Source organism: Psilocybe cubensis, chromosome 10, assembly GCF_017499595.1.
Source record: "Psilocybe cubensis strain MGC-MH-2018 chromosome 10, whole genome shotgun sequence".
NCBI classification, from domain to species: domain Eukaryota; kingdom Fungi; phylum Basidiomycota; class Agaricomycetes; order Agaricales; family Agrocybaceae; genus Psilocybe; species Psilocybe cubensis.
This window is the reverse complement of record NC_063008.1, coordinates 2,379,068-2,406,547: the sequence shown is the minus strand read 5'-3', so window position 1 is coordinate 2,406,547 and position 27,480 is coordinate 2,379,068. Positions and strand designations below refer to the sequence as shown.

Sequence of the window (27,480 nt, the reverse complement as noted above, 5' to 3'; positions counted from 1 at the left end):
GGCCAGGCATGTATCCACATAAAAGGTGCCTTCATCGGTCTGGACAACTGCTGCGGGCCATTGTGACCGGTGTAAGGGAATGGTACGATAGGCCTCGGAAACATCCCGCACTGCCATTTGTGACAGAGGTGGGAGGTCGCCGATAGTGCTACAAGTGACTGCAAATGTCCCCCATGTGCAGGGAAAGTTGCTGGAATCAATGAATGAATTGATTGAAGCTTGAGGGAAAGATGCGGAAGGGGTAAGCGGAAAGGAGAAGTTCTGGATAATGCGGAACTTGTCCTTCCTGCCTGGCTTAGGGATGATTGAGAAAGGGGATGTCTGGAAAGGGCCAATAACGGCTTCAAGCTCGCCACGAGTGGCAGGGCCAATGTACCTCTTCTTGTCCACTTCGCTCTGCACAATGGCGGCAAACTGCACACGATACTCGGCCACCGAGGGGCGATTTGGTGGAATCTGTGTGAAGTGAATTTCGGGGAGGCTGATCCGAAACCCACTTTTAATGCCCTCCACCACGCTGGGATACCTGTCTGCCAACCCACTGCGAGCCAGGGCCTGCTGCCAAGCACTGGCAATGTACGGTGTGCAAGGTTCAGAGCTTCTCCGCTCGAGTGCAGCTGTGAGCACCATGCGAGGCGGAGCCGCACCCAGAGCAGCGGTGCCGCAGACTGTGGCCTGTTTGGCTGCATCCATTCCTCCTCTGCCAATCGAGGCACAAGACAGCGTTGTCGGAGCGGGACATGAGGTCGTACTTGGGCCCTGGTCCGCGGAACGAGTGAGTTTTGTGAGCATTGTTCCACGTGAACTCTGCTGCGCACTCGTTGAGGCGGTGGGGTGTCGAGTGCCCCAGGCACACCGCGCAGATTCTGGGGCTGGAGGAACCTGCGCCCGCGTGAAAATCCCGCGGGAGAAACCGCCGTGGGGAAGCTGAACGCTGCCTCTGTTGCCCCAGGTACCGGTCGTTGTGTCGTCCTCTCCGATCTGCATCGTATCCGCGGCGCTCGTCGCGCTCGCGGCCACTCCCATGGTAGCGTCGCTCATCTCGCTCCCGCCCTCCCCCACGGCGATCCCAACCTTGGTCTCTCAGCAATGCTGCTGCAGCACTGACAACGCGGAAAACAGATGCAGAAAAGAATTCCCAACCATATCGCCGCCACGTACGTGGCACATTTTTTGATGTGCAATTTGTAGTGACAAAACCAGTTGGAAGCCGCATAATGCATGTCGCGAGTTGCACCACGCCCAGGGCACCCAGCGCCACGCGCAACACATAACGCATAAACGCACAACGCAAAACGCAAAACGCAGAACGCAGAATCGCAGAAAAAAAAAAAACGCACACCGCATATCGCAGAACATTGCGTATCGGATGACAACAACGCATATCGCACATCGCAGGTCATAGCACGCATAATCGCACACGTGTTGCACATCGCACGTTGTATAATGCATCGCACATTGCATGTTTCGCATGGTGTAAACGCAACGCATGTCGCATGTCGGGTCGCACAACGCATAACGCATTGCGGAGGTGTGTTGAAAACGCATGTTGTGTTTTGCATGTCAGAAGTACGTGGCCGCGAGCATTGCCGCAACGCAGATTGTGCCACCAGATGCAGAGAGAAGGGAGGGGAAGGAAGAAACAGGGTCATCAGTCAGCAAACAACGATCGACTCGAGAAGGAAGAAAACTGTGTTGCTCACCGAATTTCTCTGTCGTAGCCAGCGGTGCATATGGTCCTAAAAGCCTCGTCAAGGCGAACCTCATTGATGACCGACAGATCATAGGTAGCGCCCGTGGCTGACGCGGTAATATTGTGCCACTGGGTGCGCTGCTCGTCCTGGTAGAGTAAAAGAGCACGCACGTCTCGAGGGTCGCGCGAGACACGACGAGGGTGATTGTTGATGTTGTTCCAAAAGTCCGCAAACATGCGTACACGATCCTTCGGCCACCCTGCCTCCTTCATGGCCGCCAGAAGCCGATACGTCGCCACCATGAAGTCTTCCATAGAAAGATCACGGTCCTGAATGACAGCGCGGGAACTTGCTGCTGCTAGCGTAGGACGAAACTCCACAGTGCCGTCCGGTGCGGCCACAAATGAACCAGCTCTGTTCGACTCCGCATCGAGGTCCGCCGAGGCGTGCAGCAACCCCGCGTTGGTGTAGTGCCACAAATCAACTCTGTGTCCAGCGCGCAGCTTGGCTGTAATAGCCGCTGGTACAATGATAGGCATGGTGTCAGGCACACGACCATCCCCAATAGGTAAGAACTTTGCCCTATTCTTCTTCCTCTCTTCCTTGTCGGCCGCCTCAATCTCTTGGACGCGCATCGCCTCGGCTGCGGCCTCTGCCTCCCGGCGAATGCGGTCATTTTCAGCCGTCGCCGCCTGTCGCTCGGCCTCCCTAGCGTCCCAAATGGCGATGTCGGCGACATTTTGCGTTTCCCACATCTTGACGAGGAATTCCACAGCCGCGGCCTCTTCCATGCCGCCCTGGATGAGGGTGTTCCTGCACGCGGCATATGCCTCCGAGGAATAATCCGGGCACGCAGCTCTGCGCGGGTCTAGCAAAGGTGTGTGTGCCATGTGAGATGAAGAGTAGGTTGCTTTTTTTTTTTTTTTTTTTTGTTGAGGTATGAGTAAACGGAGTGACCGTGCAATGTATGACTTAATCAAAATTTTGTTCGAGCGAGAAATTGCTGTACGAAGGAATTTCTCGTAGAAGCAGATTGCGGCTGAGCGAAGGTGAGAGGCAAGGTGCACTCACAAAATTTCGCTCAGCCGTGACATAGACGAGGTTCTGTGTCACGCTACGTTACACTTCCCTTAGACTCAGAACACAGATAATTACAATATAGTAGATATATAGGCTCAGGGAAGTTAGCGGTCAACATGCGCGTCTTATGTCTACACATCTACATGTTAGACACTCAGAGCAAATTGCATCCCTGGTTATGAATGATTATTGTTCAGATAGAAGAAATCTGATGACATATAGGCAAGCAAGCATTTCAATTACAACGGTATAACAGTATCACAATATTGACAACAAATACAGAAATAGCAGGACGATGGCGATAACATATAACACGTATGCACGGATGAATAAAACCAAGAAAAAAGTAACGTAATAGATCAGAAGTAAATGGAGTCTAGATAAAATAAAGCGCTTCACCCTCCCCGGCGCCTCCCCATTCAAATCAAGCGTCGGGCGCGTCCACCCGCTTAGGCAGCCCATGCGCCTGGCGATACTGTGCCACTACGAGCGGTGCATCATGCGCCAGCGACGACTCAAACTCCCATGTCGCCTCGCTCGGTGGGTATCCGACCCAGTACACCAGAAACTGCCGCTCCTGCCCGTTAGGCGCCTCGCGATGGTCCCGCAACGATTCGATCTCGTAACGTTTCTCCACATGTAGCGTACGGTCTTCACGGATGCGCGATGTACGCCGCCGCGGGTCCGCCCACGCCTTGGGCAATACTGCCTTAGGGAGCGCCCAAGACCGCCCGGCATCCGCACCCTCCGCGCCAACTGATGACGGGCGGAACGTGCGATGTAAATTAGTCCGCTTGCCCTTAAGCTGCGGGTGGGCGACCCGGCAATATTTGTCTACTTCGCACAATGTGTGCTCGATGTCCACGACCGTCATGGGGAGACGCTTCGGCCCAAGCCCGCTAAACTCCAAACCCAGTCTCTGAAAGTGATAAGCCTGTGACGCTGCGAGGTAGCGTATCACCTCCGCTTCAAACTCATCCCCCATTTGCGCGCGACCGCGTGCCATGGCACGCGCTCCGAAAAGCTTGTTCAGACCCGACTCAGACCCGGGACCAGACACAACGAGATCGCCGGGATGGAAGTTGAGCACTTTGGTGTACGACAAGCTAAGGATGAGCTGGTACGTTGAGAACGCACCCATGCTCGGAAATGCGATAATGTACTCATACACGTTCGCGAGGTACGGTGCGGCGCGCAGACGCGCGTGAAGCTGGTTAATCATGAATGCCTCGAGCAGGCAAAGGTGGTTCGCGTAGTTGTGCGCGTAGCCGAAGTGAGGAGCGGGCTTGATGAAGGCACCGGTGTACAGCTTCGCACCACTCTCGGATGCGGCGGCGAGCACAACCATGTAGGCGTCACGGTCGTAGGTCGCCCATGTCAGCGGGCCAAGTTCGCGGTCGAGCAGTTCCCAGGTTTCGATCCGGGTGAAGCTGTTAAACAACAGGACGCGGAACACAACCTCCTCTGGGTCTTGCGATCCTTTCTCTATCACCTCTTTGATGAGATATTGAGATAGCTTGTCGAGGACGCGGTATGTGTTACAAAAGAAGTAGTCCCGTAAGATCTTATCCTCTGTGAAACTGCATGGGAAAAAAACAGAAAGAACCCCGCGTAAGCATTAGATCATGATTTAGTTTCATTTTCGACATGTGAACAAAACAGAAACCGTCTATCACAAGTGTAATAAGAAAATAAACATTAAACACTCACGGTGGACTTTGCCCGGCACGGCGTCTATCATCAATTGCCTTTCTCTCAGCGGCAAAGCGCCAGAACGTGTCAAACGCGACAGTCGGCTGCAGTTCGACCCCACACACAATTATAGGCTCCGGCAACGTTGTCCCTTTCGCCTTCGCACCATAGCTGGTGTCACAGTCCGCTACTGCAACAGTGGATACTGTCAACGAAGAATCGGAGTACACGGTAGGCGAAGGCGACTGCGACGCTGTAACTGCAACTGTGGGACGTGATGGACGGCGACGGGAGCGAGAGGTATTGGTTTTCGTGCGCGTTTTGAACTTAGATGCGACCATGGGGGTGGGTGCTGACACGGAGTAGTCGTCGTAGTCATCGTCATCGTCGTCGCTGGCTGGCGGGGTGGACTCGACGCGGAACGGTGCGTCCGCCGTTCCGTCCTCGCGTGCTCGTCTTGTCGCACCGCGGTGTCTCCTAACGGGGGCCATGAATTATGTGTTCACCTTCGCCTTCTCGTTCTCGTTCTTCTCGGCCCAGACACCTTCAGAACAGCCTGTGTGTGTACGGTCTCTGGTGGCATTTATCCGTAAGTGAAAACCGCCGAAGAACAGACGAAAATGTATACCACACACCTTTACCCCCAAACACAAAAAACAACGCGTCCGCAACGCGTTTCGTTACACGTACACCCGTAAAAAATGGCCCCTTTGATGAAGCGAGATGGAACCAACGGGAAGGCTGGGTTGAAAAAAAAGTGGTACAGGGGCAACATTCTCACGGGGGTCAGGATCTCCATTTAATTAAATTAATGTCTATATGTATGCTCGTCTTCAAAGGGGCTAAGTACTCGAGCAGGCCGCAATGCATGGGGAGGGAGGGGGAGGGAGCCTGGAAGCTTTTGACTTGAAAACTCAAAAGGGTTTGAAAAAATTCAAGGTTCGTCGGATCATAAATTCATAATGTAAATAACTCTGATTGCGGTTGAAAAATCAAAGCTTTTAATGAAAATAATTGTTCAACGATGTATTTATGTTTGATGCAGCCGCAGCGTTCACGCTCCATCCGCCCTACTAGAAGCCTTAGACTCTCCAAACTTGAACTGACGATCACAAAACATGATTAATGGGACATAATCTGCCAGACCACGACAAACGTGTACTTTTCCCACAATTCGCCTGCAAGTCTTCACATTTTGGGCAATACAAGTCTCGCTTCTCAAACTAAAGCCCCATTGGATAGTATTGTGTCCGATGTCTCAAACGCTTGCAAATGGATACCCTTATATGGTGAGTGTAATGAAGAAGCATGCATGGTGGGCGCTTTTGCGCAACTGTTCCATGCATGGCGATAATCAGTGGTATCCGGGTAATAGACGCCCACGTTGATGGCAACTCTGCCTTTCAAAAACCCGTATTAAACGCGCCAAATCCACCATGATGAGTGTGGGCAGGTCAAAGAATTGGATGGGAGAGGCTGTGTCAGCTAAGCATGTAAACACCGCAGAACAGGTTTCGGCAGCTTGAGTCCGACCGCCAGGATTTCGGGGTAGTAGCTCACCTAAACATGAATTTCTTCTCGATCCATTAATCTTGACTCTGAAAGATTCAAAGTTCCCTAGTATGATTAATACAGGACTACCCCTCAAAACAGTTCGTCAATCTCGCCAGTGTGGTAAGAGCGAACCTAATCGAAGACTGAGTCGCATATGTCAATACCCACGGAAATAAACACAGTCCAGAATGACTTGTAGACAATGACAGTGTTATGTGGAAGTTGTTGAAGAATCGGGTACCAAAAATCTGAATTAAGGAGGATAGGTTTGACAATCCACCCAAGAAGCGGGAACAGATGGCCATTGCAAAAATCCTGCATGTTAGTGATAAAATTGGCCAATATAGCGGCTTATTCCGGAAAGTACGACATACAAGTTATAACATACGTTTGCCATAAGTTTAGTGGAGATGTTGCTGGAAAATGCAGGAAAACACCGACAATGCAGGCGGCAGAAAATACGGCGGGGACGTGCAACGCTTCCTTTCTCCCACTGAGGATACTTGGGGCAGGGAGTACCGGGTCACCGACAACTTCTTCAGCTGAAGCAGGCATTTCTGATTCTGAATGAGCGCATTATCCAGTCAATGACATCGTCACCTTCGCCGTCATGCTCTGTGGGCGACATGCTTCCTGCTCGTCTTCAGAGTCGTACCCATCCTCCTCTCCTCCCTCCGCACATCCGACGAAATGAGCAGTGCAGGTGAAGTGCGGTATGCGGTCACTGGACAACAAGGCGTGCAGTATTTTCAAAAAGGGCGTCGATGGCAAGAGTACAATGGCGCTCGCCAAAGTTATTCGTCGCCGTTCAACGTGTGGGGAGGTGTTTGCACACTGGCCTATCAAGTTAAGGCTTTATAGAAGCTCGTAGTCATACGTCTGTGTTCGCAGTAGCCAGTTCCGCGGCGCGTTGGGTAGCAGGACAAAGTGTGAAGGACATGGTGATGGTGGATGGTAAACGTGTGCGTGAACGGTTGTTTGTGTTGAAGGATTAGAATTTAGCACAGCCACTCACAAATCAGCAGTCAATTCGAAATACCTAGGCTGTGCAGTGGGCGACACAAATAACCCACCTTTCTCTCCTCCCTCTTGCTACAGCCACTTTTCTTCTGATGAAGGGGGATAAAACCCTGGTATTCAATGCAATCTTGAGAGGCAATAACAGTATAAAACTCTCCATGACAGGGTTGTTGACTCTTCAATGTTGCAGGTGTCGAGGCAACAGTTGATAGGGAAAACAAATTGCGAAAGAAATATACAGTGAAAATCTTCGTCGACGACAGAGTGGTCGAGAAATCGCTGAAGCTCAAATACAATACATCTACTTCCAAGTGGGAATGGAACTCGAGTAGTCAAATGTATGCCTCCTTATCATGTTCTCAAACGTTGTGTAACATACACGTCATCAGCCAACTTTCTCCGTCGTCAGTTGTCAAGATTGAACTCTGTTGTGGACTTGGAAAGGGTTTTCTTAGAGGTACTGACCATTTTGTTGGTCAATATGAGGGTCTGGTTGTGGATCTCCTTGAGAATGGTGAGCAGGATGATTCCCGAGTAGATATCGTGTTCACTCGCACTGAACATAATAGATTCGAGTTTTGCTTTGAAAGACAAGACGGAAAAAACGGTTTCAGCAAAAATGAAATTAGCTTTATCGTCAGTCCCTCCAACGGACAGCACCGTCAAAGAATTCATGGCATCTGTGGAAGCAGATGTTTCAGCATTGCGAATCATCGATGGTGACCTTCTGGACACAGCAACCTTCCTAAAACAAACGTTGAATATCACTGTATCCATCATTGGCAAGCTTTCGAAGGTAGGTTGCTCTTCAGGCGAGTTCTTGGGATCAAAATTCAAAGGATGAGAGCCTAGGCACACCCCCTGCTCAATGTATCGTGGACAGTCATTGCTGAATTGTACGAGGTAAACAGTTTTTCAAATAATATGCCTATTAGGGCATCACTCATAAAGTCAGGTCGTCAAGCGGACCCATGAGGAGGACGAATCCATACAAGACCTTGCGAAGGTTCTGCACGAGCTGTTGGCCACGGCAAATGAACTGCAGGACTTGCCAGTTATTGCGAGTACCACAAATGTCATTGAGGACATTGCCCGTCAATCTCTCCGTGTTGCTGCCCTCATTCATGATTATGCCAGTCGGACTCTTGCAGGTAATAAATTACATCAAAGATGTGATTGTCGATGTCACTAACCCCTGTACATAGGGAGAATTTTAAGGACACCGCTAGGGGAGATGAAATCACGCATTGAAAAATGCCAAAAGGATTGTACATTTCTCAGGCAAAGACTTTACGGCAGGGTCCATATCGATAACAGTAAGACGTATTCCACAACGATAACTTTTGTTTGACTCTATTTCCACAACAGGGCGTACGTTGGACGTCTTGAAAGAGCATATTTTAGGTATTTTACTGATCAGAGATGTTAAGCAAGGGACTCAGATCTTCCATGTCTAGCGGACAAGATTTACAAGTGGTTATGGCCATCAGAACGTCCGATAGATATTTCTCAGAATTATAACGAGGCACATGGAAAACGTCAATCTGGAACTTGCTTGTGGTTTTATGAAGATGAGAGATTCTCTCGATGGTTGGAACGCCCTGGATTTATCTGGGTGCATGGGCAAGGTACATTGTGCATTTCATTGGCGTCAAATTACTACTCATACGTTGAATAGCTGGAAGTGGAAAGACTATCCTCATGTATTATGGTCTTTCACTGTGCAATCCGATAAGGTACTAATCTGATGATCAGCTCCTCGATTATAGATAGGCTCCCAGAACCAAATTTGTCAACGGGAGTCGGATACTTCCTCTTTGATGCACGGGACGGACAAATGGATTCTCAGCAACATATGAAGTTTATTCGCTCTCTGCTGTATCAACTCTCTGACGCACGCCACGGTGGGATTCCACAAGATGTGGTAAATTTGTACCATAAATGTGGGGCAGCGCAACCACTGGATGACCAGTTAGAGGATCTACTGCGCCGTATTTTGGCTCGGTTTGAACGTGTGTTCGTTGTCATTGACGCACTCGATGAGTGTGCAGATCGTCATAGGACGCGTGATTGGATCAAGAGTGTTTTGAAAATATCAGGTGGACGAATTCACCTTGTGATCACCAGTAGGCCGGAACTAGACATCAAGGACGTCTTTGAAGAACTTTGTGATTACTCTGTCGATGTTGGGACCGCGGAAAACAACACTGACATAGCCACATACATCGACGAGCAAATGCGATTGTCCTTTACCAACCTTGACAAGGAAAGTCGGGATGCCATAGCGTCAAGCTTAAAGAACAAGGCTGAAGGATCGTGCGTACTTTAACCTCCTGTTCATCTTGGAGGAGTATTTAAGCTTGTTACAAGATTCCGGTACATTGCATTGCAGCTCGCAGAACTGGAGGCCTGCTCCAGTAGAGACGAACTTGAAAAGGCTTTGATCAACCTACCGGAAGGCCTGGACGAGATCTATGACAGAATCTTGCGTAAATGCGAGCGGAAACATGTGTTTGAGCTTAAAACATTTCTTCAATTCCTGGCGTTTTCGACACGCCCAATGTCGGTGGATGAGCTTGCCGAGACCATCACCATCGACTTCTCCTCACCAAACTCTCCTACTTTCAATCCTAAGAAGAGATATCTTGATCCAAACACTGTACTGAAGCGATGTGGTGGGCTGGTTACCATTCTGGTACGCTACTCTTCTACAGAAAGTAAGTGCTTATCAACCACATAGAGACATATAAACTTACAACAAAAACACAGCGTGTGCTCCAACAGTCATTCTGTCTCATTTTTCCGTAAAGGAATACCTTATATCCAATCGTATCCGTGATGAATTCCGCACAACAAGGATCCAGTCTCATAACCATCTCACGACAGTATTAACGGTTTATTTACTGGAAATGGAGGCGGTGGAAGCCGCATCAGAACATCCTACAGCACTGGCATATTATGCCGCACGCAATTGGGAAGAGTACATTAAGTTTGCCGTTATAAAAAAATCTTCCGTTCTTTTTGAAATGGTCCTGAAGCTCCTCCGCCGTAGAGATGGCATGCTGCTCAAGTACTTTAACACTTGGTCAAAAACCTTTGAACTAGATCCGTTATATGTTGCAGCACTTCACGGACTACATCCAGTGGTTGAAAGCCTATTAGAGGCAGGGGAGGACCCAAATGCCACATGTGGTACATTGGGAAATGCACTCCAAGCAGCGTGCATCAAAATTGATAGGGACATGGGTGGGGTTATTTCGGACGACGAAGACACTATTGCTCAAGAAAGCGATTACGAGGCAGTAGTGAGTCTAATACTAAAAAACGGGGCAGATGTCAATGCGGCAGGCGGTGAATATGACACCGCTCTTCAGGCAGCATGCTACGCAGGGAATCAACGTTTAGTGGAAATGTTGCTCGAGAGCGGGGCAGACGTAAATGCTCAAGGAGGTGAGTCACGGTATGGAAATGCACTGCAGGCAGCAGCATACAGCGGTCACGATGGGATAGTGGCTCTTCTGCTGGAACACGGGGCAAATATTCATGCAGAAGGTGGTAAATATGGCAACGCACTCCAGGCAGCATGCTACAAGGGTCACCAATATGTGGTGCAGATGCTACTGGAGCATGGTGCAGATACAAATATTCAAGAGGGGGAATTTGGGAATGCACTCCAGGCAGCAGCATATTGTGGTCACCAGAGAATAGTGACTCTACTTCTAGAACACGGAGCAGACATCAATGCTGTAGGTGGTGAATATGGAAATGCACTCCAGGCAGCGTGTTTCAGAGGCAATCAATGTTTAGTGGAAATGCTACTAAAGCATGGAGCAAAAACGACGGTTCAAGGGGGAGAATACGGCAACGCAATCCAGGCAGCGGCATTTGGCTGCCACGACAGAATAGTAACTCTTCTACTAGAACACGGGGCGGATATCAATGCCACAGGCGGTCAATATGGCAGTACGCTCCAGGCAGCGTGTTGTAGAGGAAGTCAACGCTTGGTGGAAATATTGCTCGAGAACAGGGCAGACGTGAATGCTCAGGGGGGGCATTTTGGAAATGCACTTCAAGCAGCAGCACAGGGTGGTTACAATGGAATAGTGACTCTTCTCCTAGAATATGGAGCAGACATCAATGCCGCAGGCGGTGAATATGGTAACGCACTCCAGGCGGCATGCTACCAAAAGAGTCAACCGTTGGTGGAAATGCTGCTCAAGAATGGGGCAGACGTAAATGCTCAGGGGGGTGATTTTGGCAACGCCCTCCAGGCAGCAGCGTATGGCGGTAACAACGGAACAGTGTGTCTTCTGCTGGAACACGGAGCGGATGTCAACGCCGAAGGCGGCAAATTTGGCACTGCACTCCAGGCAGCATGTGAAGCTGGAAACCAATCTGTGGTGGAAATACTACTAGATAAGGGGGCAGACACAGTTATTCAAGGAGGCCTTTATGGTAATGCGCTTCAGGCAGCAGCCTACAGCGGTCACCAAGGGATAGTCATTCTTCTTCTGCAGAATGGGGCGGATGTTAATGCTGCAGGTGGTATATTGACGTATGGAAATGCACTCCAGACAGCATGCTTCCAAGGTAATGAATGTGTGGTGGAAGTATTACTCAAGAACGGAGCAGATGCGAATGCTCAAGAGGGCTCTTATGACAATGCTCTCCAAGCAGCAGCATACAACGGCCACGATAGGATAGTGGCTCTTCTGCTAGAACACGGGGCGGACATCCATGCTGTAGCAGGTAAACATGGCAGTGCACTCGAGGCAGCATGTTCTGGAGGCAGTCAACGTTCGGTCGAAATGATAATGGACCATATTTTATATGTAAGTCGTCAGGGGCGAGATTTTGGCAATGCACTCCAGGCAGCAGCATTCGGCGGTCACAACAGAATAGTGACTCTTCTGCTAGAACACGGGGCAGACATCAATGCTGTAGGTGGTGAATATGGTAGCGTACTCCAAGCAGCATGCAATAGAGGCAATCTAGGTTTAGTGAAGATGCTATTGGACCGTGGTGCCGAAATAAATACTGAGGGGGGAGAATTTGGCAATGCAATCCATGCAGCAGCACTTGGCGGCCATGACGGAGTAGTGACTCTTCTGCTCAAACAAGGGGCAGATGTCAATGCCATAGGTGGTCAATGTGGCAGCGCACTCCAGGCAGCCTGTTGCAGAGGAAACCTGCGCTTGGTAGAAATGCTGCTCGAGCACGGGGCAGACGTCAATGTTCAATGCGGGAAGTATGGGAATGCACTCCAGGCAGCAGCATGCAGCGGTCACAACAGGATAGTGGCTCTTTTGCTAGAGCACGGGGCAAATATTCATGCTACAGGCGGGCAATATGGCAGCGCACTCCAGGCAGCATGCTGTGGGGGTAGTCAACACTTGGTGGAAATGCTGCTTAAGACCGGGGCAGACACAAATACTCAGGGGGGACATTTTGGCAACCCACTCCAAGCAGCAGCATACAACGGTCGCAACGGGATAGTGGCTTGTTTGCTAGAACACGGGGCGAATGTCAATGCGAAAGGCGGCGAATATGGCAGTGCACTCCAGGCGGCATGCTTGCGGGGCCATAAATATGTGGTGAAAATGTTACTACAGAATGGGGCAGACACTGTCATTCAAGGAGGCGTTTATGGCAATGCACTTCAAGCAGCAGCATACGGTGCTCACGATGGGATAGTCATTCTTCTTCTGCAAAATGGTGCAGTTATTAATGCCACGGGGGGTAAATATGGAAATGCACTCCAGGCAGTCTGTGAAAATAAATATCATTGGAGTCCAACTCGTCGTGAGAAGGTTATCGAGGTGCTTCTCGAATACGGAGCTGAGGTGACCTCATTGGAATATGCGACCAACATAAGCAATCCGGTCCTTCAACAGAAGCTCCTCGATGGATTTGAGGATTACCAGAGAAATGTGAGCTGCCCGTTTTGTTTGTGTATCGCGTTGCTCATGATTTTTTTTAGTCTATGGCGATGTTTTGCCCATCAGGAATAGCATGCGCGTAGTATTTTAGGTTTTGCATCGTATTCACGACTTCACCAACGATGAGCGAATCGAGATATAAACACTGTCAGGAGTTTCGTCAAAGGCCATGGATAATATTGTTTTCTCCCCCACCGGTAAATTAGAGTTGTATTTGGCTTAAAAAGCAATTTAGATCCTTCAAAATGCTTGGGAATCAAGTCGGAGATTTTCTTCTTATTTTCACCACACGCGCAGCGCTTTTCGACCACCAGAAAAGTCGCAGCGAAAAAGCCGACGGTCCAAAATAGGATGATGCCAATGCAAACACTGGTCAGTGAAGTACTAATGACTGCGAACACAGTGTCCAAGTAAAGACAACCCCTTAACTCACAATGATACTGAACATAAACGCACGAATCATATACTGTGCAGAGCTGTGGACTATGGATGGGGCCACAGGACCAAGCAATGAGCTGCGGCCATCCAACTTTGCCAGATTAGTGGTGGGAGTAATAAAGAACGCATGATTTACAGTTGTTTGGACCCTACTTACAACCCCTTGAATCATGCCGCCAACATCGTCAGAACAGAATTTCCGCGCCAACCTCTCTCAATTTCGCTGGGCTCGAGGGAACACCGACGATTCACAGCCAGCAGCGCAGGCGTCACAGTCTGGCAATCCATTTTCCCGATTCTACAATGCTATTGCAGGGGACTATATACCACTAAGGTCGAACGAGCAGTCGAATGAGGACGAAGCGTGGTTTGCGCTGTCAAGATGGGAGAGGTGCGCAGGGACGAGATAGCGCTGTATGGTGGGCGTCTGACTCTATATATGCATTTTTTGCAGGCTGCTTGGGTTTGGAGGCTGTTTGATTGGCGCAGGGATCTGTTTCTTCGTGGCGTTCTTGACCCTGCCTGTCCTACCTCTTAGGCGAGTATTAACACTATTATCGGCGTACCATTTACTGAACGTCATCTCCAGGCCATCAAAATTTGCACTGGCATTCAGGTAAATGCATACCGGAGTGGATGTAGAGAAGAAGAACTCACACTTGGTTCGATAGCTTGGGGAGCCTCCTCGTTATGTTCGGGTAAGAGGGCTCATATAGTCACTTCTGCTTTGACGCTCAACTGAGTACAACGATCTTTTCCAGCTTCTCTGTTCTTATAGGGCCAGTGAACCACATCAAGCACCTGATGTCGAAAGAACGACTACCTTTCTCCCTCGTTTACTTTTCAAGCTTAGGACTTACACTATACTTCTCTCTGGGGGTGCGTTACTGTCGTATCCGTATCGTATGCACCGAGCATTGCCCTAACTCTGCAACAGCCCAGGTCATGGCTAGGATGCGTTCTCACTGGAGCAGTACAAGTACGTCATCGTCTCCTTGATGGTTTCTGTCTTAATACATACTTAACTCACGTTAACCTTACAGGTTTTTGCCCTCATTGCCTATGTGCTGGCATATTTCCCAGGAGGCACACAGACGTTACGTATGGGAGGATCACTTGCACTCCGAGGAGCAGGAAGCCTGCTGCCTCGGTGATATCTCACCATATGCCTACTCCAGATTCCTTGTACATATTGATTATTTATCTGGACGTCCTTTCTAATCCTCGTTTCGACGCGCGTACAACAGACTGCTTTGACGCATACAACTTGCAAGATAAGATATTGGCCTTCATATTAACCAGCTACAGAACTAAATACGACGAGAGCAACGGTCGTGCGACAATCGACCATTTTTTATGATACAACATATCCAAGGAACATCTTCAGCATCTTGCCAGCTAATCGCCTTCTCCACCCATCGACGACTCCTGGTGTAACCCTGCACTATCCCTCAACCGTCTGCACATGATTTGGATATACCCTTGGTTATCTCGCCAGTCACGACCAAGCGAAGATTCATCCTACAGCAAAAGGTGAAGAGTCAGAATGTTTAGGACTTGCATATCTGAGAAAGCTACTGACCAACTCCAGTGTCTCCAATCTCTGCAGCGCAGGCTGGATCTTCACGCTCACATCAGCACGGAACACTTCCGGCTCTGACGTGGCCAACAGGCGCATAGCATTCGTTATTGTGGCTTTCGCGGGTGGCATGTTCATGTTCCGAGGTTCTGCGTAGTACTCCAAATGACGCCACACAAGTAGCAGCAGCATTTCTAGTGTGTCGAGTACAACCATTGCGTCTTGTCTAGCCACGGTTCTGATTCTGTCGAGCTCTTCGCAAAGCAATGATCGTTTTTGCTCAATCTCCAACTCGCGGAGGAGGGCAGGGTCAATTTCACGAAGAATCTGAAGTTGGCACAATGAGAGGAGTGTACTGTGAGATAGAAAAATGGTGTTACCTCCTGAGCACTGCTCGTGCCCATCTGGTCCTTATTCGCTAGCTCTGCACCGATATCAGATATCTGCTTTAGTGTCTCCGCAAGATCATTGCATAGGTCATCCAGAGCGACAAGGGTGTCGCCTACAGTAGGCACAGTGGCTAAATGCGAAGAAAAACATAACTAAAAGAGGTAGAGACAAACTTCATGACACGTACCAGCGAAATGAGTTGCTCGCTCTTCGTTCCGAGGAGTGATCGTCACAGGCGATAGCACCAGCGTGATGTCAGGTTCTAAATGTCTTTTAGCCCCAACGTAATACATAAAAGGCCAACAATTTGCACACCTGTGAATTCACTGCATGCACCAATATAGGCAACGACGCTCTTTCGCAACGATCTCTCCTTCCGGCGAACTTTGAGGTCAAACTTTGATCTGTTGCCATACCCTTCTCTAGGGTATTAGAAAATCTTCATTTTCTGGTCTAAGAAACACGACTCACCGAAGGCAAAGGTCTGAGCCAAAGCGATATCCGCCTCTGTCTGAGGCACAATGCGAGGGAAAACCTTTCCACGGGCAAGACATCTCGTCGACAAGCCCAAGATGGCCAGGTGAATTGCACCAAAACCGGAATTAGGAGCAAGCTTGAGATGAAAAGGCAAATTATATTAAAACACATATGATGCATTTTGTATATATAACTCACCACTTCTGTTTTCGGCACGGTGGGAAGGATACTAGTGCACAATGTGATAATCAGGTGGATCTCTTCCATCGAAGGAAGAGTAACAGCTTCTGAATCGTTTTTGAGCAAGATGGCGATGGTAGAGCCATGTGCCGACAAGAATTCGAGCGCCTGAACGACGTAGTACATTAGTCGTGATTGTTATTCATCCATTCAAGGAATAAGTACGTACCTGATGGGTAGCTGTTGCATGTTTGTCTCCTAGTGTAGTAAGGATGCCATCTACGACCTGAAGTGCAGGCATGAACAACTGGTGGTATCTCTGGATAGCAGAAGGTAAGAAAGAATCCTGATCTGTAACGAAATAGATCAGTAGGGCGCACAAGCTGATGAAATGGAATCTATGCACCTATAAATGACTGATCGGCTTCAGGTCTTGTATCCAGATAGTCACATTGAGCAAGGATGGGCAGCAACTGTGCTTCAAGAAGACGTTCTGCGCCAGCACGAGTCTGTGACATCCTGATGAACAGGGACATCTTCGACTCATAGACGTAAAGCGAATTCAAATCATCTAAAATAAATGAAGCATTCAGCTATTTTACCTGGAGTTATAGCATACAAACCAACTGACCAGGGTCGGGCTTCAGAACGCTCTGAAGCCGTGAATCTGATTCTTTAATACTGCGCACAAAGTTGGAAAGAATCCCATGCCGGTTGAGAGAAGCTAAGACAACATGCTGCTTTTCAAGACTCGAAAGCTGAACGATGGCGTCCAAAAGCATAAATGCGACCGTCTTCCAAACTTCGGTGCCATCAATGGCGTCTCGGGAGATCGTAGTAACCAGCCGTTCGATGACAGGTTTAAGAACTGCTAGACAACCGCTTTCCAGTGTTGATGACGTTGATGATTGACGGTCGCTCGATGATGGAGCAAGCGACGGGCTTCGGCCGCGCGAGACGCTCTCTCGCATCGTGGAAGCAGTCAAAGTCGCAGAGAAGGGGTTACTCTCCAGCTCTGCGAGTGTCTGGGTGATGGGTGAAGATTGGGATGATCGTACGAGGTGCATGAAATTGATGAGAGCGGCGTAGAGGTTACCACGAACGAGCTCGACGTGGTTGTTATCGAGAATACCTTGGAGGATGTTGCGGAGGATGTTGTAAAGCCTTTCTGCAGGTAACGTTCCCGACTCCGAGTCGCTGCCTAAAGACTGAAGGATAAGTTGATGTTGCCTGTCTTCTCTCAGTTTCGTGATCGACGACAAAATGGTTTCCGAGAGAAGGACGGCCGTCGACTCCTCAATGTTGCTCGAACGAATAGCAGCGGGGAGCACATGAAGCAAATCAAACAACATGTTCTCGCGGCGGTTATGGGGCAGTCTATCAAACGACTTCGTCAACGCCAGATCTAACAGCCGTCTCCAAGCCTCAAAGTTGCCCACACGCGCATGTGATACCTTTCGGCGATGGTTTTCGACTGCACAACTTTCGAGAATATACGTAGACTCTTGGTTGAGCTGCTCGTTCTGAGCAATATTCGCGATGCTCCCCTTTGCACGCAGGGTAGTCGAGGCCAACAGGAGGAGATTGGTTAACGCTGTCCGATCCACAATTTCACACCCCGAGGTGTCTTTTCGAATGCAGGACTGAAGGTTGAGGGTTTGAAGGTATTGCATATCGATACTGCGAACGGTAAGACTATCCGCCCAATCGAACATCAACGACTGCAAAAAGTCGATAACCCTCATTGGAGACTGTCCAAGCTCATGGAAAGTCGCGAAACTATGCCCTTCTTCGTAATCGAAGTCAGTGCCAAACAGAATTTCCAATAGATCCGACACCGCCTTGTGATGCCCTTTGTTCGTGAGGATATGGAGCTCCAAAGCGACGAGGTCAAAAATGTATGAGCGCAGCCTCAAGAAAGAGGAAAATGAAGGGACTGTGGTTGTCACTCTAGAACCATCGTTGTAAATGACCTGAATAGGGGGCACAACGGAAGGTGGCTGAATATGTTCAGGAGCGAATGAGGGAACCTTAGCAACCTGCCTAGCGAAGAAATCTTCACGCGTGCGCAGATAGCGAGTGGTGAAATCCGACGTCTTGTGGTGCACACACAACTGATATATCACTCGATAGCACCGCTCCGCCAACGCAGGCAGTGTGCTGAACAGAGGGCTGACCTGAACCGCGGGTAGTCGTTCCTGCTGCTGCTTTCCCTTTAGCCTAGGAACGCCAGCATTGACGAGGTCGAGAAGGACATGTGCGCTTGTCTTGCGTGCTCCCAGTGCATGGGGATCCTGAATCGTCTGGTCGCCATTCTTTCCGCCAAAAAGCAGGAAATGTGCGACATTGGGGTACGGCCGGTTGACTTCTGTGTCTTGAATAAGTAGATCCAGAGCAGCGAGCCGAATAGCTTGTTCGAGAGACTCCGATGCGGGATAAATGTTGGGCGCGCCGGCGCCTGTCGTGTTCTCAGCAAATGCCTCCGACTCTTCGACGTCATCCATTGCTGAGGAGGTCAGAACCTGCATGAAGCCGGCCAGAATACGTTCTGAATCGCGGGATCTCTGGATCAAGGAGACAAGTGTAGAGGGAGAGGAGGCAAGCGACAATCGGGAGAGAATTTTGATGGAGAGAAGGACAAGTTCCGAATGGTTAGGGTAGCACATGTAGGTTGCAAGAGCAGGGACGTATTGAGGACCAAACGAAAGAGCCTGGTCGAACCTTGTATAAAAAGAGCGCGAATGCATTTGGTGTCCAACAATTTCGGAAGTGTCAATCCCAGAAAGAAGAGGGAGGAAAACGTCCAGGAATATGTCTTGAATTTCCAGTACACGAAGTACGATTCTCAACACGCGGATAATGGTGTTGCGGAAAAATGGCATCTCATTGGCGGTGCCGTTCTCAAACCCTTCAAGGCCTTCGGCGATGTATGCCATAATGCTGTTGTGAAGGGGCGTATTCGTTAGTAGTCGTCTCATGATATCGAATCCAGGATGGACAAGCAATGGCAGGGCTTGGTTCTTAGACATCGAGTCGTCCATTCCAGCAACCAACGACTCCAGATTGAACCCTGCCAGACTCTTCTCGACGTATTCCATGCATAGATCGTTGATCTGCCACCGGTCAGAAGGGCGAGAGTACCCCCGATTGGCAATATTTGCAAACACCATATCGACCACAAATGAAGTGAAAGGCCCGACGCCTGGAAGGCGATACGGCTGTCCGAGATTGCTGGGGAACGTGTCTGTTGTTTCTACGCCCTGAGAAAGGCTGAGCATCGGCAGCTGTTTGGGTGTATGCAAAAGTGCGCACAAAAGTTTAAGGAAAGGGATGGTCGAAGGGTACTGACGATGCGGCGCTTCGACTTGCTCTAGCTCAACTTCTACGCCCTTGCCTGTGGCCATGGACTGGCCCAGTCCGCCGGTACCAACTCGGACATTGATGATCTCATACCTCTCCATCAGCGTCCACACTGCTTCGCATATCTCGACGCCCGGATGGCCTGCGCCTGGTTCGCAAAACGCAGCTAAAGTCTCGAAAATGGCCCCCTTCAGCTCCAGAGGGATTCCCAGAGGGACAAGGGACACAAGAGTCGGAATCGCCCTAAAATGCGCATGCGATGCTATTGTTGTGCGGACTGGAATCGAGTGCGTCACCACGGTTGACATAACACGCAAGAACGCCCGCGCGAGGAGCACATCCTGCGGCCCAAGGACGAACGGCGGATGTGGTGTTTTCTCAACTGCAGCTAGATTTTGGAACGACGTGCTGAAGGAGTGTGTGGATGCAAGGGACTGGATTTGGGGCTGTGTGCGGGGAGACGACGCGTTCATGACCCATGACTCCAAAAGATCGAAAATGGCAGTCCATGACACGGAAGGTGTTGCCGAGGTCGAGACTGACAAGGCGCTGCCTGCAATGACGTCCCCTCCGCCTCTCGCCAAGAAGTTGTAGGCGAGTTCGCTGCATTGTTGACCGTTCGCTAGACCACTCAGCATGTCGTAAAGTGCAGCAAGCATAGTCAAGTCCTGCGTTGGCGTTGACCAAATAGCCCACTGAAGGAAAGATGGCAGACGCCCTGATGTCGACTCAACAGACTCTTGATAAGCCAAGCGGAATGCGCCTGCTTGGGGACTAGACCCCCAGAACTGGAGCGCCCGCTCTTTGGGAAGGGCAGAATAGAGTAGACCGATAAAACAATACAGCATCGCGATGTCATGACGAGGTGGCGGTCCCGGCTTTTCCGCTTCAGGTGAAACTGTGTTTGCAAATCGGTATGAAGCCCTATTTCTGTCAGTGCGCGCGGTGGCGAGCACAAGATCTTCCTGCCTCTGCTTGATCTTACGAAGCTCAGAAGACGCGTGGGTGATGAGCGAGCGAAGCAGGATCTCGAACGAGAACAGAACCATCGTCTTAAAATCGGCTGGCGGCACCTCACGCTGATCTTGTGGGTCGACGGTCGCGTTATCGAGAAGGGACACGCTGGGCGCAATTCCATTTTTGGCCTGAAAATGAACCACGCAGAGTGCAAGGTATTTGAATGCGTCTCCTTGCACCGCATTCCAAACTTGAGTCTCTAGTTCTTCCCCTTTGAACCCATTCTTTTGCTCCAGTGTTGCGTCGTTGTGGCGCGCTTCAGTTAAAAACAATGTCCATTTCAGCAGGATTGCCGCTTTGAGTCCGTTGTTTTTCCATTGAGTGGTCGCATCGAATTTCTTGGTCATGGAGGCAATGAATGTGGTGTGTTTGATGAGCACGTTTTGCATGGATGGATACGGACTAGGTGGCGCAGCAGGGTCGACAGGATCGAGGATGGTAAGGACGACGTTGAGGAAGTAATAGGTCATTGGGTGGTTCGGATTTGAAGAAAGCCAGTCGACGATTTTCTCGACCTCACTAGGCGAGATGAATCCTATTCTCGCGATGGACCAGAGAACAATGGCGAGATACCGTCGTTCATATTTGAGGGATTCGTAGCGCGCGTTCAAAATGTCGAAGCCCAATGACGGGTTTTCTAGATTTTTCTTTAAACATTAGTTCTATGCCCGCAAAAATTAATACTCACGTTGCCCATTTGGTGCAACAGTATTGCTTCCTGCATTTTTGCGCGCCAGATCAGCCTTTTCAATGATCCCATCCAACAGTTCAATCTCTTTGAATATCTTCATCCCCATTGACACTTGCGTTGTCCCCGACTTCTGACCAGGCAATAGATCCCGCACGTAGCTTGCAATTCTCTTGTACGTCACCGGAGCGTCCGGGAGTTCTGCCGCCTCAGTGGCCTCCAACAAGAATCGGAGCGAATCCACGAGCTCCCGCCGTCGCTGGTGGTAGTTGGCAATTGTAAGCTCCATACAGTTAACAGCGCCAATATTGGGATTTTGGGAGGTGACATGATGCAAAATGCTTGCAATATACTTTTCGGAGCAGTCGAGTTGTTGCGAGAGAAAGATGGCTTGACGAGCGAATTCAGCGTTTATTGCGGTCGCTTTGCCGTTAATCGTGGGTTTGCCTTGAATGCATATGAGAAAGGGTCATGTTATAGAATAAACATGCTGACCTGATTCAATATCGCGCTGTTCCTGAGCATTTCTGGGACCAACATCGAACAGCTTGTTTAAGCGAGGCTTTTGAACCATCAACTCGTCGAAAAGTTCTTGTTCATCTTGAAAAGTCTCGTGTGGGGAAAGTGCTTTAAATAAGGTCTCCCTTAGACGATGAATGGTTTCCATGTGAGACAGATGGCGCCTGGAGAGTTCCTCGAAGGCTCTTGGCCCAACTTGAGGTTGAAGGTGTTCAGTTTGCAAGTCGCGTCCAGCCTGGAGCGCGACTCACTGTGACCGATGTGACTTTCGTAACTCCAAGCGTCACGACGGCCCAGTTCGAGCACCAAGAAAGAAGGTATAGGCCTTCAAGTACTTTATGTTTCCCTACGAATCTAGCTATTATATATCTATACTTACATTCTAAAGAACTGTACCCTCAAGTAGTCAAAAAAAATTAAAAGAGGATAGATTGGGGGTCAACCTCCTTGAAGGTGGCTCAAGCCATTTCAATTACATTTCAAGGAGTTGAATAAGATGAACAGATACTGACAAAGTATGAGAGAATGAACTAAAGAGTGCAGATGATCAAATGGATGGAATGAGAGCTAAGTTGAAAAAATATAAGATAAAAGAATGATTATCGGGAAAGGGGAATCAGACTAGAAACGGGCCCGGATTCATCACGAATACGCTACGCTCCGCGGGTATTGTCCAACAATATAGGTGAAATATTGTCAGTATGTTTCCAAGGTCCAAGTGGCTACCTGACCATTCTCTACCCCGAGGATTCAAGTCAAAATGATGAAATGGTTTCGTCGCATGGCATGCAAGAATTAGCGCCCGCCTCGAGAATGGTTGTGCTGTCTCATGCTTCGAGAATCTAATTGGGAGGGTGATGGTGGTGTTTATTATTGAATATATGGTAGCCTTTTATAAAAATCGAAGTTTCTGTTGCTTCAAAATTGTGAAACAGTATCTGGCTTTGAATATTATGGCTACCTGGTAAACTTCAATATTTGACTTACTAGACCATACAGCACGGAGTGTGCGTCTGCCGTGTCTAACCGATCACTGAGCGTAAAGTATATTCAAAACTTACATACAAACTTGAAGTAATTTTTGAGGTGGTTTGGACAAGTTTAAGCTGTCGAAGACCCGCCATTGATCTCTCGAGACTGGGTTTACATTAATGCGCCACTGAAGAGTTGGTGTGAGCCAACCAATCCATCGCCGAGGCCATTTACTACTAGTAGGATTTACTTCATTAAAGAAGGGATTTGCTGACGAGTAGAAATCCAACCGCTATTTATGCGAGGAAGCTCTAACTTTATATTTGACTAGTGTAAGGTGCAAATTCTAGTAGAATGCTGAAGGGGGAATGTGCTGTCATTGAAACCGCCTTAAACTTCTTGATACAGGGGTTGGAAGAATTTGGCTTACTAAATCATTAGATTGGCTCAATTCAATAGTGTGCTATAAACTGAGATACTGAGCTGGGAAGATCATGATACCGAGTGATATAGGCATCCAGTACTTCAGGAGGACAACTTTAATAACGGTTCACCTTTCTTGTTCTGTAATAATGCTGTTTGTTTTCGAGACTCACCAGTACAGTGAAAGGACATCCAGATTTTCGACATGTACCAATCTAGGGATAGTATCGAATAAATAAGCGGCTAAGATTCTATTTTTCTTGAGAAACTCGAGGAATGGCTATATGGCTGGTCATATTGGTGGTCTACTAGTACTAGTACAATGATGCTTGACTCTTTCTAATTTTATTACGGGCGCTTAAAATAGGACGGTCACGTGAATGCCAAAATTGTCTCGATGGCCTCATGGGTTTGAAAAGGTTTGATCACTGAAAATGGGAAAGCAAATGCATTACATAACAAGAAAACAAAGATTTAGGTATTACAGTAATGCATCTATACGTTATAATATTCGAAGCCAGGGGATCCTGGTTCCGAAGAGTCAATAATGGATCTGGTATATCCTGGTTCCTGTTCCTTCTGAAGAGCCTCCTCGACCGACAAGACTGAGGCATCGGCCAGGCTCAGGGTTTTCTTCAAGTATGGCAGCAACTCACGAAGGACAGCGCCCTCAGAGAAGGGAAGGGCGCGTCTGAATGCAGTCTCGGCGCCATATTGGGCCATGCGTTTCTGTGATAGTTAGATATAAATATATAAGTTGACAAACATAGAATAAGATGGGGTACGACAGACCTTGAACACCTGGATGAAGGGCATTGCACGCTTATCTTTGATAAGACCTTGCTCCGTCAACAGCTGCTTGACCTTTGCATCGTCGACCTTATCTTCCTCCTTTGAGTATGCATCTTGGACGACCTGTACGCACTTGTCTTGCCATTCAGGGAAGGTAGTCGCCACATATATACGGACAGCTTTAGGCTTTTTAGGATCGAACATCCCCTCAGTGGATGCACCCTTCTTGCCCTTGGCCTTGGCGAGGGACTTGACAAGGGCACCTTCGGCGTCGCGGATGGTCTTGATTGTGCCGCGCATATATTGTCCTGCTTCAATGAGAGTGGGGTCAACGGGGGTACTAGGTGTGGGCCACAGAGCCAACTGGATAGATTTTGGCTCCTGGAGGATGGCGGACCAGATGTGCTCGGTAAAGTGAGGAGCGACAGGGGAGACGATGACGGCCGAAGTACGGATCCAGTACAGAACGAGGTCGGCGTGCATACCGACGTCGCTGGTCACCTCGCGGTACCAGTCACGCGCGCTCTGGAAATCGTAGAAACCGAACTTGAGCGCATCTTTATAGTTGGTAGCTTCATAGTGCGACTTCGTGGTGTTGATGAGGTCATTGATCTCCTGTTCGAATACTTTGTCGTGGTAATTCTTTTCTCCGTGGCGCAGATTAGCCTGGTCTTTAACCATCTCTTCGCACCAGCCCAAAAGAGTGTGGATGCGGAGGATGTTGGCATTCGCGGTCTTCTCTTCGAAGTTGGCGTCCTCCAAACCGTCTCCAGCATCAGCCAAAGACAATCTGGTTGCGTCAGCACCGAACTTCTCAATTGCCTCACGCATGGTAAGAGAATTCCCTGTGCTCTTGGACATCTTCTTCCCGTTCAGCATCAGATGTCCGTTGGTGCGCATAGCCAAGGGCCATTTTTCTTCCGGGAACAGAGCAGCGTGGTTGTACAGGCAAAATGTCAAGTGGTTAGGCACGAGATCCTTGGCCGATGAGCGTACGTCGAAGGGATAGAAATACTCGTATTCATGCTTGAGTGCATCGGCTTTTTCGCGTGGCAGAGGCGAGGGATCAGGGAAAGCACCGCCGGCGAAGATGTACTCCCAGATTTCATCGGTCATCTGTTCAGGGGTGATACCCAAAGGCCCAGGTTTGCTTCCGTCGAGACTGGAATCTAAGGTCAAGGTGGTTAATAAATGACTAAAGGCCATGTCGAGAAGAGGCTTACCATGCAACAACTGTGCAACGGTATAGTAGCTCATATAGATAGTAGAGTCACTGAGAGATTCGACCAAGAACTGAGGGTCCCATGGCAAAACTGAACCCAAGCCGTATGTACGAGCACAGGCCCACTTATTCAACCAGTCCAATGTCTTCTCGAAAGAGTGACGCGTCTCGTTGGTATAGGTGTTCATCTTCGCCAGCATACTAGATCATATGTCAGCTGTGATAAAGAAATCTGCTGAAGGTCTGGGTACGTACGCTTCAGCCTCCTTCCTCCATGACGCCTCACCATAGTCTATATACCACTGATCCATCAATGCGACAACACACTCATCAGCGCTGCGCGAGATGACAAGGCCCTCAGGCTCAGCATATGCGAATGCAAGACCATCCTTGATCATCGCATCTCGAACCTTGGGCTTAGCCTCCTGGACGCTTTGACCTTTGAACTCGCCAACCAACATGGTTCCGTTATAGAATCCTTCCTTATAAGCAATCTCCTTAGCCTCAGCCAGCTGCTTGGTGTCCTTCTGTGACTGAATTTTGAGCTGTTTGACTACGGCGGGCGCGGTCATCTCGCCATAAGTAGGGGTGGAGATGACGGGGACAGGGTCAATCGCGGCCCATGATGGTTGAATGCCATAGAACTCAGGTTTCTTGCGCAGGTCCACGAGGGTCTGGAAGTCGTCGGGGGAGTCGGAGGGTACGGAGGTGACGACACCTGTACCCTTGGTGGCGAGGACGTTGTCCATGGGAAGAACGTACACCTGGGGGTTGATTGCGTATGGCGCGTTGATGCGGGTGCCGACGATTTTGGAGCCAGGTATTTCGACCAGTTGTTCGATGTGGCCGCGTGGAGTGATGATACCCTGGAAGGCCATGTTTCGGGCGGCACGCAGAGTACAGAGGTAGGCCTCTTTGTCATTGGCAGCGAAAATACCGTACTTGATGGATGTACCAACAAAAGTGTTGGTTTGTCCATACCTTCTGGTGTTTTAGCGAGACCAGCGATATGCATAAGCTGTGATGTACTCACATAGTTTCCGGGCGGAGCGTGGCAGCTACCAAGAACACCTTCCTTCCACCAACCTTGTCACCGATGGCTTCCTTGGCTGCAGGACTCCATTCAGCTACCTCCATCTTAATGCCAGTGTATTCCGTAGGTCCAAATCCTTCACCATCTTGACGATCGTGGTCCATGCAGGGTTGACCGTCCTTGGGACTGTAAATAGTATAACGTTCGCCAAATTTGATTTTGTTGAGCTTGTAGAGCTTGTTCATTTGCCATCGGACAAAGCTGTCGTAATAAGGGTTGGCATCAGTGGTAAGGAAAGTACGGCGCCAGTCAATTCGTGATCCAAAGTCGTTGTGGTCTTCCTATAGCAAAATAGTAGGAAATAAAGAAGATACTGCAACATTATGAAAATGCTTACGATGGCGATGGGAGGGAAGTACGTCAGCCAGTGCAAAGGGTCTGCAAACTTTTTTATTTCTTCTCTAGGCACCTTGATTGACTCCATGATTTGGAATTGGTATGTCAATCCAGTAGATTTTGCGTTCAGCTTTCCTTTCTTTCCCTTCGTCTTGTCCGCAGGGGTGGCCGCGACGTTCGCCTCCTCCTCTTTCTCTTTTTCCGCCTCAAGGCGCGCCATCTCTGCGGTGACCGCCTCAAAGTTTTCAAAGTTGGGTCCGAACATTTCCATCTCCCGAATGATTTTGTCCGCTGACGCCTAGCAAAGTATCATTATTGTAACAATGATAATGACCGTCAAAGTCCGAATTCACCTTGATAGGCATTCCGGTAACATGGAACCCATGAGGGAAGAGAACACGTTTGCCCAGTAACCTTTGGTATCCAGCAGCAAACTCGATTTTTGAAATAGTGAATGCGTGTCCGAGATGCAGACTTCCGTTCATGTAGGGGAAGGGGAAATTTCCGAACCATTTTGGATAGAGTTCTTTGATTTCAACTGGTGAAAGACCAGCGATGTCGGCCTGTGACGGGGCATTGACTTCGAACAACTTTTCCGATCTCCATCGATTCTGGTACTTCTTTTCCAACTCCCTGATACTATCTCTCTTGGCTGTCTGCAACAACGGTGAGCGCTAACCAGGCGACAAAGCGAATGAGCGGACCTGATTGATTTCTATAGTCTGGGCCATATGGTTTGTGGTAAAGAAGAATCGATTTGAAAATAATGTACAAGGACTCGAAAGTCTCGTCCGGGTTACCGAAAGACGGAAAATGGTGAGTATCTGGATCTAGGATTATCAGTTTATGTTATAATTGGTTGCGAAAGTCAAGTCGAGTCACAATTGGTTCAAAATTTCTCGTGTTGTTGGCATACTCTTTTGCCGATCTAATCTAATCTCGATCAATTATCTTATCTTATCTCTGTCACGCTCTAACGCGCTCGTCGTGACCAGACGCGTCAATACACGTTCGC

At 49.1% G+C, this 27,480-nt stretch overlaps 6 protein-coding genes across 6 annotated transcripts; 2 read left to right on the top strand and 4 right to left on the bottom strand.

The window, feature by feature from the left end:
• Positions 1 to 1,699: 1,699 nt before the first annotated feature.
• JR316_0010998 (uncharacterized protein) lies at positions 1,700 to 2,584 on the bottom strand (the record flags this gene model as incomplete). The annotated part of the gene is made up of 1 exon (XM_047896662.1): positions 1,700 to 2,584. The coding sequence occupies one exon, from the start codon at positions 2,582 to 2,584 to the stop codon at positions 1,700 to 1,702; it is 885 nt and encodes a 294-aa protein (XP_047744707.1).
• A 614-nt stretch (positions 2,585 to 3,198) lies between these two features.
• JR316_0010997 (uncharacterized protein) lies at positions 3,199 to 4,957 on the bottom strand (the record flags this gene model as incomplete). The annotated part of the gene is made up of 2 exons (XM_047896661.1): positions 3,199 to 4,354; positions 4,485 to 4,957. 2 exons carry the CDS (start codon positions 4,955 to 4,957, stop codon positions 3,199 to 3,201), a joined length of 1,629 nt encoding a protein of 542 aa, XP_047744706.1.
• Positions 4,958 to 7,659: 2,702 nt separating this feature from the next.
• Positions 7,660 to 13,062, top strand: JR316_0010996 (Vegetative incompatibility protein HET-E-1; the record flags this gene model as incomplete). Its single annotated transcript, XM_047896660.1, has 11 exons — positions 7,660 to 7,836; positions 7,893 to 7,943; positions 7,996 to 8,191; positions 8,246 to 8,356; positions 8,409 to 8,444; positions 8,498 to 8,668; positions 8,719 to 8,743; positions 8,796 to 9,356; positions 9,411 to 9,757; positions 9,810 to 12,970; positions 13,021 to 13,062. The coding sequence occupies 11 exons, from the start codon at positions 7,660 to 7,662 to the stop codon at positions 13,060 to 13,062; spliced, it is 4,878 nt and encodes a 1,625-aa protein (XP_047744705.1).
• Positions 13,063 to 13,587: 525 nt separating this feature from the next.
• On the top strand, positions 13,588 to 14,571 carry JR316_0010995 (Protein transport protein sft2; the record flags this gene model as incomplete). The annotated part of the gene is made up of 6 exons (XM_047896659.1): positions 13,588 to 13,808; positions 13,872 to 14,033; positions 14,089 to 14,115; positions 14,179 to 14,296; positions 14,355 to 14,396; positions 14,461 to 14,571. 6 exons carry the CDS (start codon positions 13,588 to 13,590, stop codon positions 14,569 to 14,571), a joined length of 681 nt encoding a protein of 226 aa, XP_047744704.1.
• A 244-nt stretch (positions 14,572 to 14,815) lies between these two features.
• On the bottom strand, positions 14,816 to 21,775 carry JR316_0010994 (Nuclear pore complex protein Nup205; the record flags this gene model as incomplete). Its single annotated transcript, XM_047896658.1, has 12 exons — positions 14,816 to 14,938; positions 15,000 to 15,323; positions 15,377 to 15,516; positions 15,574 to 15,648; positions 15,702 to 15,803; positions 15,858 to 15,999; positions 16,062 to 16,211; positions 16,273 to 16,394; positions 16,450 to 16,614; positions 16,675 to 21,057; positions 21,109 to 21,555; positions 21,604 to 21,775. The coding sequence occupies 12 exons, from the start codon at positions 21,773 to 21,775 to the stop codon at positions 14,816 to 14,818; spliced, it is 6,345 nt and encodes a 2,114-aa protein (XP_047744703.1).
• A 1,742-nt stretch (positions 21,776 to 23,517) lies between these two features.
• JR316_0010993 (Putative leucine--tRNA ligase, cytoplasmic) lies at positions 23,518 to 27,196 on the bottom strand (the record flags this gene model as incomplete). The annotated part of the gene is made up of 8 exons (XM_047896657.1): positions 23,518 to 23,751; positions 23,815 to 24,983; positions 25,038 to 25,237; positions 25,292 to 26,017; positions 26,070 to 26,410; positions 26,467 to 26,763; positions 26,819 to 27,121; positions 27,170 to 27,196. The coding sequence occupies 8 exons, from the start codon at positions 27,194 to 27,196 to the stop codon at positions 23,518 to 23,520; spliced, it is 3,297 nt and encodes a 1,098-aa protein (XP_047744702.1).
• Positions 27,197 to 27,480: the final 284 nt, after the last annotated feature.